At 36.2% G+C, this 17,180-nt stretch overlaps 1 protein-coding gene and 1 long non-coding RNA gene across 8 annotated transcripts; one reads left to right on the forward strand and one right to left on the reverse strand.

The window, feature by feature from the left end:
• Positions 1 to 215: 215 nt before the first annotated feature.
• LOC145595475 (uncharacterized) lies at positions 216 to 8,981 on the reverse strand. 2 transcript variants are annotated; one of them, XR_014102961.1, is made up of 4 exons: positions 8,758 to 8,979; positions 2,254 to 2,322; positions 1,997 to 2,083; positions 216 to 552 (listed from the first exon to the last, which is right to left on the reverse strand). It is a non-coding gene; the product is annotated as an uncharacterized LOC145595475 (long non-coding RNA). The 2 variants fall into 2 exon arrangements; XR_014102960.1 differs by having other exon boundaries at positions 1,997 to 2,322; positions 8,758 to 8,981.
• Positions 8,982 to 9,416: 435 nt separating this feature from the next.
• LOC145595486 (putative F-box protein At5g55150) lies at positions 9,417 to 14,773 on the forward strand. 6 transcript variants are annotated; one of them, XR_014102969.1, is made up of 4 exons: positions 9,417 to 9,541; positions 10,782 to 11,459; positions 12,131 to 13,823; positions 14,093 to 14,150. XR_014102969.1 is itself a non-coding variant. In XM_081651920.1 (4 exons), the coding sequence occupies exons 3-4, from the start codon at positions 12,504 to 12,506 to the stop codon at positions 14,338 to 14,340; spliced, it is 1,011 nt and encodes a 336-aa protein (XP_081508046.1). In that variant the 5' UTR covers positions 9,417 to 9,541; positions 10,782 to 11,459; positions 12,131 to 12,503; the 3' UTR covers positions 14,341 to 14,773. The 6 variants fall into 6 exon arrangements, 5 of the variants coding, with proteins under 5 accessions (XP_081508046.1, XP_081508038.1, XP_081508031.1 ...); XM_081651920.1 differs by having other exon boundaries at positions 12,131 to 13,317; positions 14,144 to 14,773; XM_081651912.1 differs by lacking the exon at positions 14,093 to 14,150 and having other exon boundaries at positions 9,440 to 9,541; positions 10,249 to 11,459; positions 12,131 to 12,501.
• The last annotated feature ends 2,407 nt before the right edge of the window (positions 14,774 to 17,180 follow it).

Consider the following 17,180-nt stretch of genomic DNA (forward strand, 5'->3'; position numbering starts at 1 on the left):
ATTTATCACAGTTTATTTTTTTAAAAAAGAAGCAAATCCCCATATCACTCACAAAAGGCAGTAAGCGATGCACGTCAACCACAGAGTTCAATAATAAGGAATAAAACATAAAAGCATATTTTTGTGACTAACAGATCTGAATTCTTACATCATGGAAAATAAAATTTCAAAAACCATGATATCAAAGAGGCTTAAATATATCAGAAAAAAGAGCATAACCTAAGGCCTGGTAGAGCATCTTATCAGACATGAGAGAAATCAATAAACATAGTGGTTGATTACATTCCTCCATGATTGTAATCTCATAGTCATAAAAAAAAGGATTCCATGAATTCAATACCAAACTGTAATAGACCCTTAAGAAGAGTACATCTTCAGCAATCACGTTGTTATGCACCCTAAAGAAGAGTGCATCCTGGACTGGACAAACCTGACAATCTTATTTCATCAAAGGGATTTGCTTCATCACTTGCACTATAAAGTGTCACGACCTACTCATCACATCCTGGCACAGTCTCGCCAATTCTAATCTCTGATTTAATGTCCAATGACCTATAAACCAAAAGGGTAACAACTTTCAATTGATATATCTCATGAAAATGGACCCAGATATAATGTAACAACTCAAAATGCAACCAAACCTCAATATTGGACCACTTAATACTTTGAAATTTCAAAGAATGACCACTCATCTTTTACAAAGCTAAGACAACATACATTTAGCTACAATTATTATGGGTTATAGTGTTACACCGCTCTTTTTAGTGTGTCTCACTACTGCTATTATTCATGTAGAGACAGAAGAAGCAGCAAAGATAAATAAGTTCACATCCCTTGGTAACTTCTTGAGAATGATTTTACAGCCATTTATTTGTTTTACAACAAGCATTCCCATAATATTTTTTTGGCTTTCAGTTATATTTGAACAAAATAGGTTTTCTAATATGTTTTTGCATCACCCATATCACAAAAAAATAAAAAAAGAGTAATAAATAGACTACAATCAAAATAGATTATGGTATGTTTTTGTATCACCTATAGGCTATATCACAGTCCAAGAATTAATAGTGAGAGTAATTTAATAAAATTTAAATTATAGTCATTGATACTATAAAATTAAAGGTAGTAAGGTACAACCTCAAAATTGAACCACTAAAAGCTGTTGTGTATTCTCTCTTTCATATTCCTTCCTTTTCCTAATCTAATTTCTCCTTATCTCTCTCCCTTTTCTCCCTTTCTTTTTCCTTCTTCTTTCCTTCCACTTCCATATCTCATCTCTCCATCCTATGACCTATAAAAGAATTCTTGAATGATCTACACTCATATGCAGCATTCCCCACACTCTTAAAGTAATTTTTTCTGTCTCAATATCTCATCTCTGCCCTACATCCTACCCCATCCCCCCCTTCACTCTCATCCTCACCTTTTCTCATTTACTCTATCCCCTCCTCACTTCTGCTTCCTAACCTCCTCAATCTTCCATACCTTCTCTATTCCCTACACGACATTCTTAGCCATATCAGCCCATATGTGGATTGAACTTTGTCAAATTTCCCACATAATTTAGAACATGAATTTCCTAGCAGGCTAGAAGACTATTACAGGCGATAATGGGAAGAGAGGAGAGAAACAAAACTACTCTAGTTCTAAAAAAAAGGCCATGATACATTTTGCCTTTCTATCTCAAAGTATCTTCTTATTTCACATATTCATTAATTCAATTAAACCCTAATATTAAGTTTATAAAAGGAAGAAAAAAAATCAAACACAGAAAAAAAAAATGCTATTTTGAAGGAAGAGAGGAATTTTAAATCTAAATAACAACAAGACACAAAGTTAGGTTAGCAATGAGAACAAACCTAAATGAACCCTGATATTTGAACCCAAAACTGGTAAATCAACCATCAAACTTTCCCCAAAATTCAAACCCAGATTAAAAACAAAGATACCCAACTCAGTGGTTAGTTTAAAATGACCAAGAGCCGAAAGTACATACCTTCCACCAAGAACAAGATACACATTTTGTAGTTCAGCTTCGAGGAAATGGTGTCATGCAAGCACTTCTCATTCTGATATGAATTTTCTTCAGCACCAGAATATGAGATCAGCAATTTCAATCATCTTGTAATTACGATTTATAACGCCTATTATACTTTAGTAATCTCTTAATAGACATGGAAGCAGAGCATTGAGAGCTTCCAAGGGAACACTCAAAAACCTGAAGAGTAAAAATGATTTAAGACTCAAACTAACCTCTTGACATGCTCGTTCAATAGTGTTACATTTCAAGTCGCATTGTCTTGCAACATCTTAATCAACCAGCTGAAACCAACATGTGCAGTGAAATAAAATTAACAACAGAAAAGTTACTGACATATAAAAATAATTTTTTTAGAAATTATAGTCTGATTTGGTAACTCGATCAATACAGTATCGTAGGATAAATTAGACAAATCAGAACTGCACGCAGAAGTTGCTAATTTTTCAGATATAATAGTTGAATCCGATTATAGAACAATCCAGAATTCTTTTTCACAGGTACCAAAGCAATACACAACTTTTATTTTTTCTAACACATAACATTTTACATTAGAGCTATCCTTTTAAGTTACAACAAAAACAATGCAGTTGAAAACTAAGGTTTTAACAATGCAATTGAAGTATTTCCTTGTATATATATAGTAAGCTACTCAGACTTGGTTATTTGTGTCAAACTTCATTGTGTATCCAAGTATAAGACTCAACTATTTCAACAAAAATTCTGTTTTTAGTCCAAAACGGTGTAATCAAGATACATGCGACTCTCAAAACTCAGTTCTTTGAATACTTTTTATCATAGCGTTGGCACTCTATGGAAACTCATTCATCAAAAACCACAGCCATAACAACCTTGACTATATCTTAATTAGAGGGGGGAAAAAAACCCTATATGTAAAGATTCAAACCTACATCTTTGTGTGTAGTGTATACACAATGCTCGACCAACTGAGCTAATAGGCTTCCAACACGCAAAAACAAAACAACTAATTCATTATATTAGGAGCCCCTGTTTAAAGATATATACAAAGTGGTCGGAGGTACAATAAATAATACACATTAACACATAGATTAAAAAACAAAAAATACCTTGTCACATAGAAATAATGAGGTTTAGACAATGCCCATCATAGGTAGCATAATGTAACTATGTAAGCAAGTTCTTCCTCACAAAGAATCAAACATTAAAATACGAAAACATCCCACAAATTATCATATTAGTAACACAACAATTTAATTTATCAACTACCAAAACTTATAAAACCCAAATCAAATTTTACCTGAAATATTATCAAAGTTAAAATCTTAATGCTAAGATATCATCAAAGTTCACATCTTTTTGCTAGAAATTACATAAAAATTACTTTAAAATTGCACCCTTTTTTTCAAATTTCAGACAGATTTTTTACCCCAAAAAATTTAGCTAAAAATGGAAAAAGTTATGGATTAAATGAAAATTACACACAAGATTTTCCTGTGTATAGCAGCCATCATTAGAGGTGTTTGTTGAATCAGTCAACCATTAATCAACAAATGAGTCAACCCATTAATTTTGATTTGTAGAGGCCAATATCAAGCAATTCAATAACCATGTAAATCTACTAAATAATCGAATGAAAATGAACGAAAAGTGAGAAAAAATAAGATGAAAGAGTCAAATCACAAAGATTAATATAGCGATTCTTAGTTTCCTCATTGATTATCCAATCTCTAGCAACCAATCTCATTAGCAGCATAAAATTAGTCAACCCACACAGCATTACTAGTCTCGGTTTGTCCATTACGGCCTAACGCAATAGCAAGACAGCATGATAGCAAGCTAATAACATAATTTACTCAAACCTAGACCTGGTAATCTCTATTCTTTACCTAGACTTAATGCGATAGTAAGATTTCGAGGATTTTTGGTGCTCTAAGGTCACTGATTAATTATATTATCCAAGTTTACTCAAACCAACTAAAATCAGGCTTAAATCACACATAGAAACCAAAATTACACAAATTAAGAAATTTACACCTATGAATCTCAAATAATGTCATACTTCATCATAACTTAAGTTGAATTTACAACCCACAACCTCAACAGAACCTTCGTTTTGTCATTGCCAATCAAGATCATAATAATAATGGCAACAAACACAAAAATCGTGCTCCAAAGGTCGAGAACAACAATAGGAGTAGAGTACCAAGCAAAAATTACACATAAAAACCTAATCTACTAAAATCAAGCAAAATTACACAAAACACAATTCAAAAAATACTAATACGAAACTAAAATTGAAATCGAAACTTAAGAAATTCAAATCGAAAAATCAGTTTGATTTTCTAAAAAACGTACTTGTCACGAAAATATTTTCCGTAGTTTCATTAGAGTGTAGAGTAGAGTATTTATACAAGTGATTAGGGCTCAAGAAATAGGCCCGTTAACTATACAATATAAACACTAATTATAGGCCCTAACACCCCCCCTCAAGTTAGAGCATGCAAATCACAAATGCCCAACTTGCCAAGTAAATACATGAATTGACTTCTACTCAAAGCCTTGGTGAAAATATCCGCTAATTGGTCTGTTGTCTTCACATAAGATGGACTAATGATACCATCTTGAATCGCATCACGAAGATAATAACAATCAACCTCAATGTGCTTGGTACGCTCATGGAAAACCGGATTCTTCGCAATATACAAAGCAGATTGATTATCACAAAACAAACTCATAGCACGGGGATGGGAGACACCCAAACTCAGAAGAAGGGCCTTTAACCATTTCAACTCATCAGTGGTTTTAGACATTGAGCGGAATTCGGCCTCTGAAGAAGACTTGGCCACAGTGTCCTGTTTCTTAGTCTTCCAAGATATAGGAGAAGCACCAAGAAACACCAACCAGCCAGAGATAGAACGGCGCGACAAGGGACAACCTGCCCAATCTGAATCACACCAACCTGTAATATGTAAATCACAATCTGAACTCAAAAGGATTCCCTGACCCGGACATCCCTTCAAGTACCGCACCGTACGAAGAGCCGCTTCCCAATGATCCTGTCGCGGTTGTTGCATAAATTGAGACAAAATATGCACCGCGTATGCCAAATCCGGTCTAGTAAAAAACAAATAAATCAGACGGCCCACAAGCCGTCGATACTGCTCTGGATCAGAAAAGAAAGAGGACTCTGATTTCGCCAGAGTATGATTCTGCTCAATAGGAGTACCTGCCGGACGAGCACCTAGCAAACCAGACTCTGCAATAATGTCAAGTGTATATTTCCGTTGACATAAAAATATGCCTTCCGGACTACGAGCAACCTCAACACCAAGAAAATACTTCAAAACACCCAAATCTTTCATATGAAAACAGTCACTCAAGTATGACTTGAATGTTGAAATCGCAGAAGAATCATTACCAGAAATTATCAAATCATCAACATACACCAGAACACTAAGTTGTATAGACCCAGATTGCAGAGTAAAAAGGGAATAGTCAGAGTACGATTGCACAAATCCGTACCTTTTCAGAGAGGCGGCCAATTTAGAATACCAACAACGAGGTGCTTGTCGAAGACCATACAACGACTTCAGAAGACGACACACCATACCAGGTTGAGAACCATGAAACCCGGGGGGAAGCTTCATATAAACTTCCTCATCAAGATCACCATGAAGAAATGCATTGTGAACATCCATCTGATGCGATTCCCAATTCTTCGCAGCAGCGACAGCAAGAAAAGCACGAACAGTGACCATTTTAGCAACGGGAGCAAAAGTCTCATTGTAATCAATACCCTCAACTTGATGATTGCCAAAGATAACAAGACGAGCCTTCAATCTCTCGAGTGTGCCATCAGAATTAAGTTTGACCTTGTAAACCCATGACACCCAAGAGCTTTCTTACCCGGAGGCAATTTTTCCATTACCCATGTGCCATTTTTTACTAATGCATCAATTTCCGTTTGCATAGCCGCTTTCCACCCCTCATCTTGCATTGCCTCCTTGAAATTACGAGGCTCAACTACCGTATCAACAGCTGCAATAAAAACACGGTGTTGCACAGAAAATTTATCACAATTCACAAAGTGTGCTAAGGGGTAAGGAGTACCTGAGGAGCATGGAGTAGACGATGAACATTGCGAGATAGATGAACTAGGTAGAGATATAGTGTGTGCAACATAATCCCGGTGCCACCCCGGGGGTTGCCTTGGACGTTGAGCACGGTCCAACGCAATAGGAGAAGTAGAAGAGGAGTCCGGAACAACCACATCAAGACTGCCCGCACCTGTGGCCGAGGAGGCAGCAGAGGGGGCAGGGGACACCATGGGACTGCCGTGGTCATGGACAGCAGCCTCAGGTGACCCGTGGGGGGTAGAAGCAGTAGCACGGGGTTGTGAAGAGTTTTCAGGCACAAGAGAACCCTCACCAACCTCTAATACATATTCCAAATCATCAAGAAAATCGTGATACACCAACATAGTCATTAGGCACACTCTCGGCACCCACAGTAGAAGAAACCGAATCACCATCTTTCACAAACGGGAATTCATTCTCATGGAATTTAACATCACGGGAAACAAAAATATCAGCGGTTTCCAAATCATACAACTTCCAACCCTTCTTGCCATGAGGATAACCCACAAACACACACTTCCTACTCCTAGGTGCAAATTTGTCACCCTTAGCTTTTTGGTTATGAGCAAAACAAAGACAACCAAACACCCTCAAAGTATCAAAATCGGGTTCTTTGTCAAAAAGAATTTCATATGGGGTTTTATTGGCTAGCAAAGTAGAAGGAGTACGATTAATCAAATACACCGCCCCAAGGACACACTCACCCCAAAAAGTAATCGGCAAATTACCTTGAAACATCAAAGCACGACTCACATTCAATATATGTTGGTGTTTACGCTCTACCCGACCATTTTGTTGAGGTGTGCCAACACAAGAGGTTTGGAAAAGAATGTCATTTTCAGTAAAATATGGGATCATGGGTTTAAATTCTGTGCCATTGTCACTCCGCACACACTTAACATTGACATCAAATTGACACTTAACCATAGCAAAGAAAGAGAAAAAAGAAGAATAAACTTCGGTTTTGTCATTCAATAAATAAACCCAAACACCACGTGAAAAATCATCAACAATCGTCAAGAAATAATGAGCACCACAAGTAGAAGCCGTGTTATATGGTCCCCACAAATCACAATGTATCATTTCAAGAATACGACTAGCACGACTATCACTATCAGGAAAAACTGGCTCGGGTCTGTTTAGCAAGAGGACAAATTTCACAAGCTTTATGTAAACACTTAGTATCAGTAGTACCTCGAATAGCAGGAAGCAATTTGACAATTTTTTCCGATGGGTGCCCCAAACGTCGATGCCACAACTCAAATGTAGAAATCTCCGGACCCGTGAGTGCACATACTTTAGGGAGACGCCGGAAATAATATAGTCCATCTATCCGTTCACCGCCTCCAATATAATTAAGCTCCCCGAGGATTGATCCTGTATAGCACAAAGAGAATTAGTGAATCGGACAAAGCAATTAGAATCATCAATTAACTTAGACACCGAAATCAAATTGCAATTTAATTGCGGAACAAATAGAACATGTTCAAGAGTAATGTCATCCGCCAAGACAACACGACCCTCCTTAGTAGCCATGGCCTTAGCACCATCGGGAAGACCAACAGGACGAGATAATAGAATGAGCATCTTGTAAAAAATTGTCATTGCCGGTAACATGATGGGATGCTCCGGTGTCAATAATCCATGAGAACGATAAAGAGTTACTAGCCATAGAGTTCACAGAAGGGTCGAACACACCCAAAATAGAAGACAGAGGAGTAGTAGTAAACCGAGGGGCAGCAACAATGGAGGAAGCAGTGGCCGCGGGGTGGGGTCGCGGGATATCCCCGCGGCCTGGCAGAAGAGGTGTGGTGGGTGCAGCAGCCGCGGGACAGAGGCGCGGGATAACTCTGCGACCTGGCTGATCTTGCGACACAGGGGAAGCAATTGCCGAAGACGAAGAACGGCCTTTACTTCCATATCTGTCCAGCCACCAATCGGGTAGGCCGTGGACAAGAAAGCAAGAATTATAGTCGTGGCCCGATCGATTGCAGTGGGTACAATTGAGAATCGAATTGCGGTTGTCATTCACCATTTTTGAGCAAGAAGAAGAAGTAGTAGTATTATGAGAAGCAGCGCACAGATGGAGAGTAGTAGTATGGGAAGCAACGCACAACAATCGAAGGAGTAAACCAGTAGAATTAGGAAAGGCCCAAAATTTGATTTAGAACAGCAAGAAGATTCGTAGAAATTGCTTGATTAAAAAAAAATCCAGAAATTTGATTGTAGAGATTATGATAGAAATTAATTTAGGGATTAGAATGTAGAAAGTAGAAATTGATTTTAGGGATTAGAATGATTTTGGCTCCGATACCATGTCACGAAAATATTTTCCGTAGTTTCATTAGAGTGTAGAGTAGAGTATTTATACAAGTGATTAGGGCTCAAGAAATAGGCCCGTTAACTATACAATATAAACACTAATTATAGGCCCTAACAGTACTCCGTATAAAATACAATATTACACATATATTTAAAAACCTAACAATAACAAGCTAAAATACAACAATATGAATAAATCAATTTAACTACAAAGTTCACTGATTAGAAGCTAAAAATAAAATTACTCAAATATAGCAAAATTAAGAACGAATAACTCACTTGATCGATCGTAAATGATAATGGCAATGAAATTGACGAAGAATAGAAGCATTACAACTTTGATTTGAAAAAATAACGAGAAATTTGAAGAAAATACCAGAGAGTAGAGAAAGCAGGGGAGAAAGAAAAGACGCGTGAGAAATAGAAGAGTGAAAAACAAGCCTTTGGTGCAAAAAATTAGGATAAAAAACCAGCCGTAGGATTTGATGGCTCAAATTTGAGTGATAATCTACAGTCCAAATAGTGCGTTTTCATTCCTTATACTACCTCCGTAACAAATAATGTGCAACGATTTGACATAAAGCAGAGAGGAAAAATGTCTAATCGTCTGTTTTCATATGATCCTACTCGACTATTCCTTGGAAAATTAGGTAAGCATACCCAAAAATACTTCGTATTCCTTATACTAACTCTACCACAACTATTATCGAAAATTGTAATTAATATGTAACGAATGAAATATTATGGTGTGTTTTCATATGATCCTATCCTACTATTCCTAAGGAAATTAGGTAAAGCACACAAAAAAAAAGTTTGGTTTTAATTAGGAAACTTTTTATCTTTATAAATGTAAAGGATATTAGGAAACTTTTTTTAACAACAAAATTAGGAAATTGCAAGTACTATAAATCTGCCTCTCTGGACCCAAAAAATAAAAATAAAAATAAAAATAAAAAACAAATCAGAATTTTACACTTTTACTTGTTTCTGACTTCTGAGGCGCAACAACTCTCCTTAAACTGCTGCAAGCCTCCGAGTTCTTGTCTTGTTTAACTCTCGTACTGTAAGTCTACCTATCAATTTTTGGAAATTTTTTTTTCTCTATATGTTTATTAGATTTATCATTGTGATGCAAATTCAATTTTGTTGATTTAATTTGTATGTGTGATTTTATATTACTCTTATTTTTTGATTGGATAATGTGAAGTGAATCCATATTGATAAGAGTTTCATATTTACCTCTTATTTAAAATTAAATCGTGATAATCAGTTGCTGATTGAATTGGTATGCTCGATTTGAAATCTATTTGTTAATTGAAATTTTATTTAATTTGAATTCTGTTTCTTAATTAAATTTGTATTTGTATTTTGAAATCAAACTGTTATTTGAATTTGTCTTCGATTTGAATTCTGTTTGCTGATTGAATTTTTATTTGTTAAGTTGAAATCAATCTGATTTATGAATTTGAATTGTGATTTACAATGAATCTGTTTATTGAATATGTATATGTGATTCGATATGACTTAGTTTTTTGAATTTATGTTTTATGATAATACAATCTTTCCGATATGTGAAGGACTACCTCCAAAATCTTTGCTATCTTTTTTTTTTTAACTACCTATGAATCCTTGCAACAAAAGAATTCGTTATCTCTCTAATAATACCTTTTGTTGCAACTAATAAGGACTACCAACAAATCGCCCCTGATTTTTTAAGCAATTAATTTTTTTAATTGATTGTAAATAATTGTATTATTTTCCCTTTTGAAGGCAATGGAAAACATGGCAAATTGGAGTGAAATTCCTGAAGAAATTATTAGGAAAATCGCAATGGAGCATCTTGAAAGTTTAGAAGATTTTGATGCTTTTGGGTTGGTCTGTTCAACTTGGAGAAATTCAATAAAGGATGTCAACAACTTCTGTCCATGTAAAAATACCCAACTTCCTTGGTTGATGTTAGCCGACCCTCCCAATAATTCACACCGCAGACTTTACAGTCTCTCCAAACACACGTTCCGTAATATCAATCTGTCTGAGCCTCATGATGACCGATGGATGTTTTTTGCTTCGAATGGGTGGCTTATTTCTACTAGTCTCAGTAATCATAACATCACCCTTTTTGATCCTTCCTCCAGTAAAGTGATCAAGCCACCGAGTATTCTTCCAAAGCTATTGGATTTTTATGAAGATGAATTATTGGATGAGGTTACATCTTTATTTGTGTATCACAAATTCATTATATCGTCTTGGCCGTCTTGTAGTGATGATTTTGTTGTTGCAATGTTGTTCGACAAAACCCAAAGGTTGGCCTTTTGGAGACCTGGGCAGCACGAGTGGAGTATACCTGATGTGCAATTTACGGTTCATCAAGTGTCCGATGTCTACTACTTTAAGGGAGAATTCTATGCCGTAGATATATGTGGACAGGTAATGGCATTTGGATGTGAGGTAATGAAACGACGTTCAAGAATTGTTGCCAACCTCGATGTTCCTAAACTTCCTGAACTTGGTGCTGAAGTCTTTCCATATTTGGTAGAGGTAGAAAACACTTTGTTGGTAATATTTAGGATAGTGTTCATGTATGGTTATGGACATGTGAATGAAGACAAGTATTGGACTGAATCATTTGAGATATTCGAGTTGAATGTGGATGATGGAAAATTCAAACAAGTCCAGGGTGTGGGTGAACATGCTATCTTCTTGGGCTCAAACTCTACTTTCTCCGTGGATGCATCATCGTATAAGCATGGTTGTAAAGCTAATTGCATATATTTTACCGACGTCTATAGAGAAGCATTTCTTACTGGGGATGTATACAAAGGAGGAAGTGATATGGGCATTTACAGCATGAAAGAAAGGAAAACCATTGAACGATTATATGAAGGTCCTTCCCAATTCTGTGATATTACTCCACCTATGTTGGTAGAGCGCCCTCATTTTTAAAAATTGCAACTTGTTAAGGTTACTCCCAGTATATTACTGTAAGTTTATTGCGCCCACTTACTTGATTGTTCCTTATGACGAATTATGTTAGCCAACTCCAAATCATTTTGGGACTAAGTTTTTTTTGTTGTTAAATTGAATTAGTTTTATAATTAAGGTATCATTTCATTGAAGATTTGTAGTGTATGAAGTATATAATTTTCTTTTAAACATCAATCAACTCAAAGAAGCCTAAAGTCATAATTTTCTTTTGGTTATGACTTGATTTCTTCTGACTGATAGGATGACAAATCTTTTTCGTAATGAGTTGTTATATATATATGCTTCCAGTTTCCTGATGATCGAAATGTTTGTGTGTTGCGTTTGGCAGGACTTTGTATAAGTGTAGAGGTAAATTGGCTAGTGTAGCTTATTCTGGTAGCTTTTGAGTTAACTTTAAGAGAATTTTGTCTGTTGAATTAGATCCCAAATTTGGGATGCAAAGCAAAAAAAATTATAGATCAATAGAATTTTGAATCTGTAGAGGAAGTGAAAGTCATACATACGATTGAAACCTAACTGTCAGTTATACATGCAGGACTTTTTTTTTTGGTAGCTTAGAGTCATAGACTGATTTAGTTCTTTATTTTTTTTTTTTTTAGGGAAAGTATAGACTGATTTAGTTGAACCAAGCTTAAATCTTCATCTTTATCCCTTGTTGGGTTCGCAGGATTACCTAAATGATTCTCTCTCCGGTGATTCGCAGAATTGTAAAGTTTTCGATTTCTTTCAGCGAAAAATTGAATCTGGGAGTGAAATATGGAGTGAGAAATAAGAAATGAGAGGGAAAAGGAGGAAGGTAGTATGTCAGGAAATGTGATGTTACTGATATAAATGCGATCAAGAGTTGGTGTACACAGATTTTTAAGGGGTTAGACCATTGTCACATACATGATCTCAAGATCATTCATCGCAATCTTAACTGTGATGACATATTTGTTGATGGAAGATCGAGCATTGTCAAGATTGGAGAATTGGGTCTCGCGCTGGTTTTTGAACAGGGGGATACTACGGTACAGAGTTTTTCTTGCAGACCTGAGTTCATGGCTCCAGAACTTCTTGAAGGATATTATTATAATGAGCTGATTGACATTTACTCGTTTGGGATGTGTGTGCTTCAGATGGTTACTCGGGAAACACCATACATCGTATGCAGGACCAAGCAACACATTCTTGGTAGGGTTGGAAGTCGTAAAATGCTTGATGCACTAAGCAAAGTGACAGACTCTGAGGTTAAGAAATTCATGGAGAAGTGTCTGAGTACTGCATCTGACAGATCCACAGCAAATGAACGCTTGAATGACCAGTTTCTTCAACCGAGTGTTTCTAGCTCCGTAGCAGCAAGTAGTAGTCTGAGAATGAATGAACCTGTAGGTGATCAGCCAGGTAGACTACAAGTACAACCTATGCCTTTTAGGACAAGAGGGAAATCTTCGGACATTGGTCCTTTTGAGATGACTTTGTTTATTGCTGGTGAAGAGCCAATTAAATTTGGTTTCCCTGTCAATGATACAACTCAGGAATTCATGAAGAAAGAAGGCTTGTCAGCAAGCATGTTTGATGCAGAATTGTCATTAGTTTCTGAGCTTATGGAAAAACTGAAAACAGAACTGAGTTCTTTATATGATTCTCAGATGAAATTACTTCTGATGACAATTGAGAAGCATGAGCTGAGAATGAATGAACCTGTAGGTGATCAGCCAGTTAGACTACAAGTACAACCTAGGCCTTCTGGGATAAGAGGGATATCTTCGGACACTGGTCCTTTTGAGATGACTCTGTTTATTGCTGGTGAAGAGCCGGTTAAATTTGGTTTCACTGTCAATGATACAACTCAGGAAGTCATGGAGAAAGAAGGCTTGTCAGCAATGATGCACGGGTACGGCTCTGGGCTGCCGTCTCCCGTACCCGAAACGTCTCGGAGACGGGTACGCGACGGGGACGGCTAGGATACGTCCCCAATCCGTCCCCATCAAAAGTGGTACGGCACGTCATTTTGGGGACGGCTAGGGTCTTGATCGGATACGTTTCGGGTACAGGAAATCCAAATTTCCGCCGTACCCAAGAAGCCCAGCCCAATTTTTTTTAAAAAAAAAAACCCAAATCAGAACAAAACTTATCTCATACTCGATTTCCCCCAATTCTCACAAACCCTAAAACTTCGAACTCCTTCATCTTCTCCTTCCCTGTGCGATTTGATTGACGGCGGCGACCCGGAGACTCGCCTGGAGGCTGCAACAACCGACGCCTGGTTCAAGGCGGCGCCGGAGACCCACCTTCTTCTTCGCTGGAGACCCACCTGCGAGGCTTCCTGCTTTTCTGAGTTCTTTCTTTCTTTCTGACTCTCTTCTTTCTTTCTTTCTGTAAGTCTTTTGTTTTCTTTTTTAATTGTTTTTATTTGTTGTTGATAATATAGTGAATTGTAGTGACATTAAATGAGAATGTCAGTAGGTAATTTTTTCATGTGTTCATGTGTTGTTTCCTTTTTTAATTGTTTCCCCTTTCTGATTAGTTGAATTTACCACTTTTATTTATGGATTTTTTTTTTAAATGGATTTTTTTTTAAATGGATTTTTTTTTGCCGTATCCGAGCCGTACCCGTATCTTGATTTTTTTTTTTTGCCGTATCCAGTCCCCGTACCCGTACCCGTTTTTGTCCCCGTATCCGTATCAGTGCAACCTAGCTTGTCAGCAAGTATGTCTGATGCAGAATTGTCACTGGTTTCTGAGCTTATGGAAAAACTGAAAACGGAATTGAGTTCTTCATATGACTCTCAGATGAAATATCTTCAGATAACAAATGAGAAGCGTGAGGTCAGCCCAATTTTTCGAGTGACCACTGAGCAGCAGTCTGAAGTTGCGGATATGCAAATTGATTGATGAGCTGAGTAAAATTCCAGCATGTCTTTGAAGAGAAAATCAGTGTCGTAGTCGTAAATAGTAAAATTCTTTGCACATACTTCTCTGTTAGATGTAGTCAGTAGAGCAGCATTCTGAAGTTGCGGATATGCAAATTGATTGATGAGTTGAGAGTAAATTTGCAGCATGTCTTTGAAGAGCAAAACAATGCCGTAGTCGTAGATAGTAAAATTCGTTACACGTACTTCTTTGTTAGATGTAGCCAGCAGTAGAGCAGCAGTCTGAAATTGCGGATAGTCAAATTGATTGATGAGTTGAGAGTAAATTCCAGCATGTCTTTGAAGAGCAAATCAGTGTCGTAGTTGTAGATAGAAAAATTCTTTACACATACTTCTCTGTTAGATGTAGCCAGTACTATAGATCTATCTGGACATTTGTGAAGTCTAATTCTTTGCTTGTAAGTTGTTCTTGAGAACATTTAATAAAAGAACTTTTAAGTGTGTTTGTTGAACAAAGTGACTGATGCATCATATGTTATGGCTCAAATTTGCCTTTCTGAATGCAACATATTTGTGCTTTGAAACTAGTTAATTTGATGTGATTTTTCAGTCAAAATCTCTCCTCATGACTCTGATTGTATTTTATTATTTGGATTATCAGTTGGCAGTTAGCACATCATGATGCTGTCAATGCGTTCTTTATATACTACTTCCTCCTTATCAAAAATAAAAATTTTGCAGGGGGGGGGGGGGGGGAGTGACAGAAGCTAGAAAAATCATGGGAATTACAAACAGAACGCAAGTTAGCTAGAAAGAAACTTGATATTTCTTAAGAAGGGTATGTATTGGTATTTCCTGTTGACGTGAGGCAATTCGTGCTAGCAAGATTTAAGGAGATGTGCAGTACTGCAGTGTTATTGGGGACGATGTTGTTGGCAATGCTACCTCAAATAGCTAGATTGCTCGCTCTCATGGCTCCCCTTAACTCTGATTGAGCTGCTAAAGGGCTCCCCTGGACCAGCCGGAAATCGGAATTATACGAGATTGCACTAAGCAGTAGAGTATGGCTTAGAGCTAAGGATGGGGTATCACAAGAAATTCACGAAGCAGCATACCATCTGTCATATAATTATTTAGCCATTAGGCCCATGTTTTTATTAGCAAATTAAATTAATGCAATAAATAAAACTAACACTAGATAACACTCCAAGTCTTCTAAGAAATTAAAAGCACATTTTATTTATGAAATTTGCAACCACTGTCCGCCAGGAAAAAACCTTCCAAACACAATTAACATTTTTAATGCACAACTCTTATGAGGTAGCCAATGCTTGTGGGATGATAGGCTAATTTTATGAGAAAGTCCTTACCTTATTGATAATTACTCTTATCATTAATGATAGTAAAAAATTTCTATTACAGAGTAGTACTTTAATATTTTAATTATGTTGGTATGTACGAAATTAAAATTTCAAAATCTATTTCACATGTCAAGAAACACTTATATTACGTTGATATTGTAACTATTAAACTAATACTACGGAGTCATACTAATAAAATAACTTAGTTTATTGGGGTAATTACAAGATGTCATTATAAATTACTCAAGGCATAAGAGTCCAATTCAAATTCCTACTTAGTATATTCAATTAGCTTGGAAGCAATAGGGAAACGGAAATCCTTAGAGCCTTTGACGCATTAAATAAATTATGAAGGAAGCATGTATCAATGGATTACTTAATTAACACAATTATTATCGATTGAAGAAATATTAGGGATTCAGTTTTATTTTTCTTGAAGCCTCTTAAGGAATCATATGATATGATACTTATTAATATTAGGTTTTAAACTCAAATTTTATAATGCACACGGAGATAAAATAAACAACAAGATTATGAATTGACTTGTGATTGGAGCAATCTGGTGATGAATGATCAAATATTTGTGGAATTCAGCAAACATGATCTCAGTCCCTATATCTGTCCTTAATTTTGTACAAATCATAAAGTGTGTCAAAGCCATTTTATTTTGACATGACAAATATTACATTTTGTAAATGAGAGAGTATTAATAAATGGACCCTTTTAATCAATTAGATGTTGGTGTAGTGGTGATTGGGACTACACTTTATAGGAAGGACTTGTGTTCAATCCCCTGCAACAAAAAAATAAATGACCCTTTAATAGTGATGATAAAAAGCGCTCTTTTAATAAAAAAAATTCAACGAAAAAAAATCTATTGAGTCATTTGTAACTATTTTTACACACATAAAAATAACATTAATTATATATATTTATAATAGGAAAATTGTAAAAAATAATACAATCTTTGATCGGTTCTTTTATATTAATACAATCTTTCGATTATTTTCTAATATTACAGCCTTTAGGGAATGTTCATTTCTAAAAGGCAAAAACCAGATGATGACCTCTTTTAACAAGTTAATGGTACACATGTTGCTTTATTATTTGTTGAGTTTTTTTTTTCAACTTTTCTCCTCCTCCTTCCCCAGGCCATATCAAGGGAAATCAACCATTACCACCCTATAAATCACCACCACCTCGAGATTCAAACCCTTGCAACCACCACGAAAACCACCAAATCAACCCTTACCTCCGCCGCTCCTTAATAGATTCATAGTATAGTGTTAATGCATTGAAAGGTCATTCAGTAGTCATGCATGCTCCATTTCAGTAGTTTGATTTGTTTTAATGCATTGAATTGTCATTCAAATTTCATATTCATTGCTATATATACTTAATACACGATCTATACACAACCCACACAAAAAAATTCAAGATTTTAAAGAAATACAATGTCTTCCATTAGCTCAACTTCTAGCTCATCCGATTAAGATACATA

This window comes from Chenopodium album, chromosome 2, assembly GCF_948465745.1.
Source record: "Chenopodium album chromosome 2, dcCheAlbu1.1, whole genome shotgun sequence".
In the NCBI taxonomy this organism is placed as follows: Eukaryota; Viridiplantae; Streptophyta; class Magnoliopsida; order Caryophyllales; family Amaranthaceae; genus Chenopodium; species Chenopodium album.

Coding starts and splice junctions, on each gene's coding strand:
- LOC145595486 (XM_081651912.1), top strand. CDS start 10,252: ATGGAAAACATGGCAAATTGGAGTGAAATTCCTGAAGAAATTATTAGG.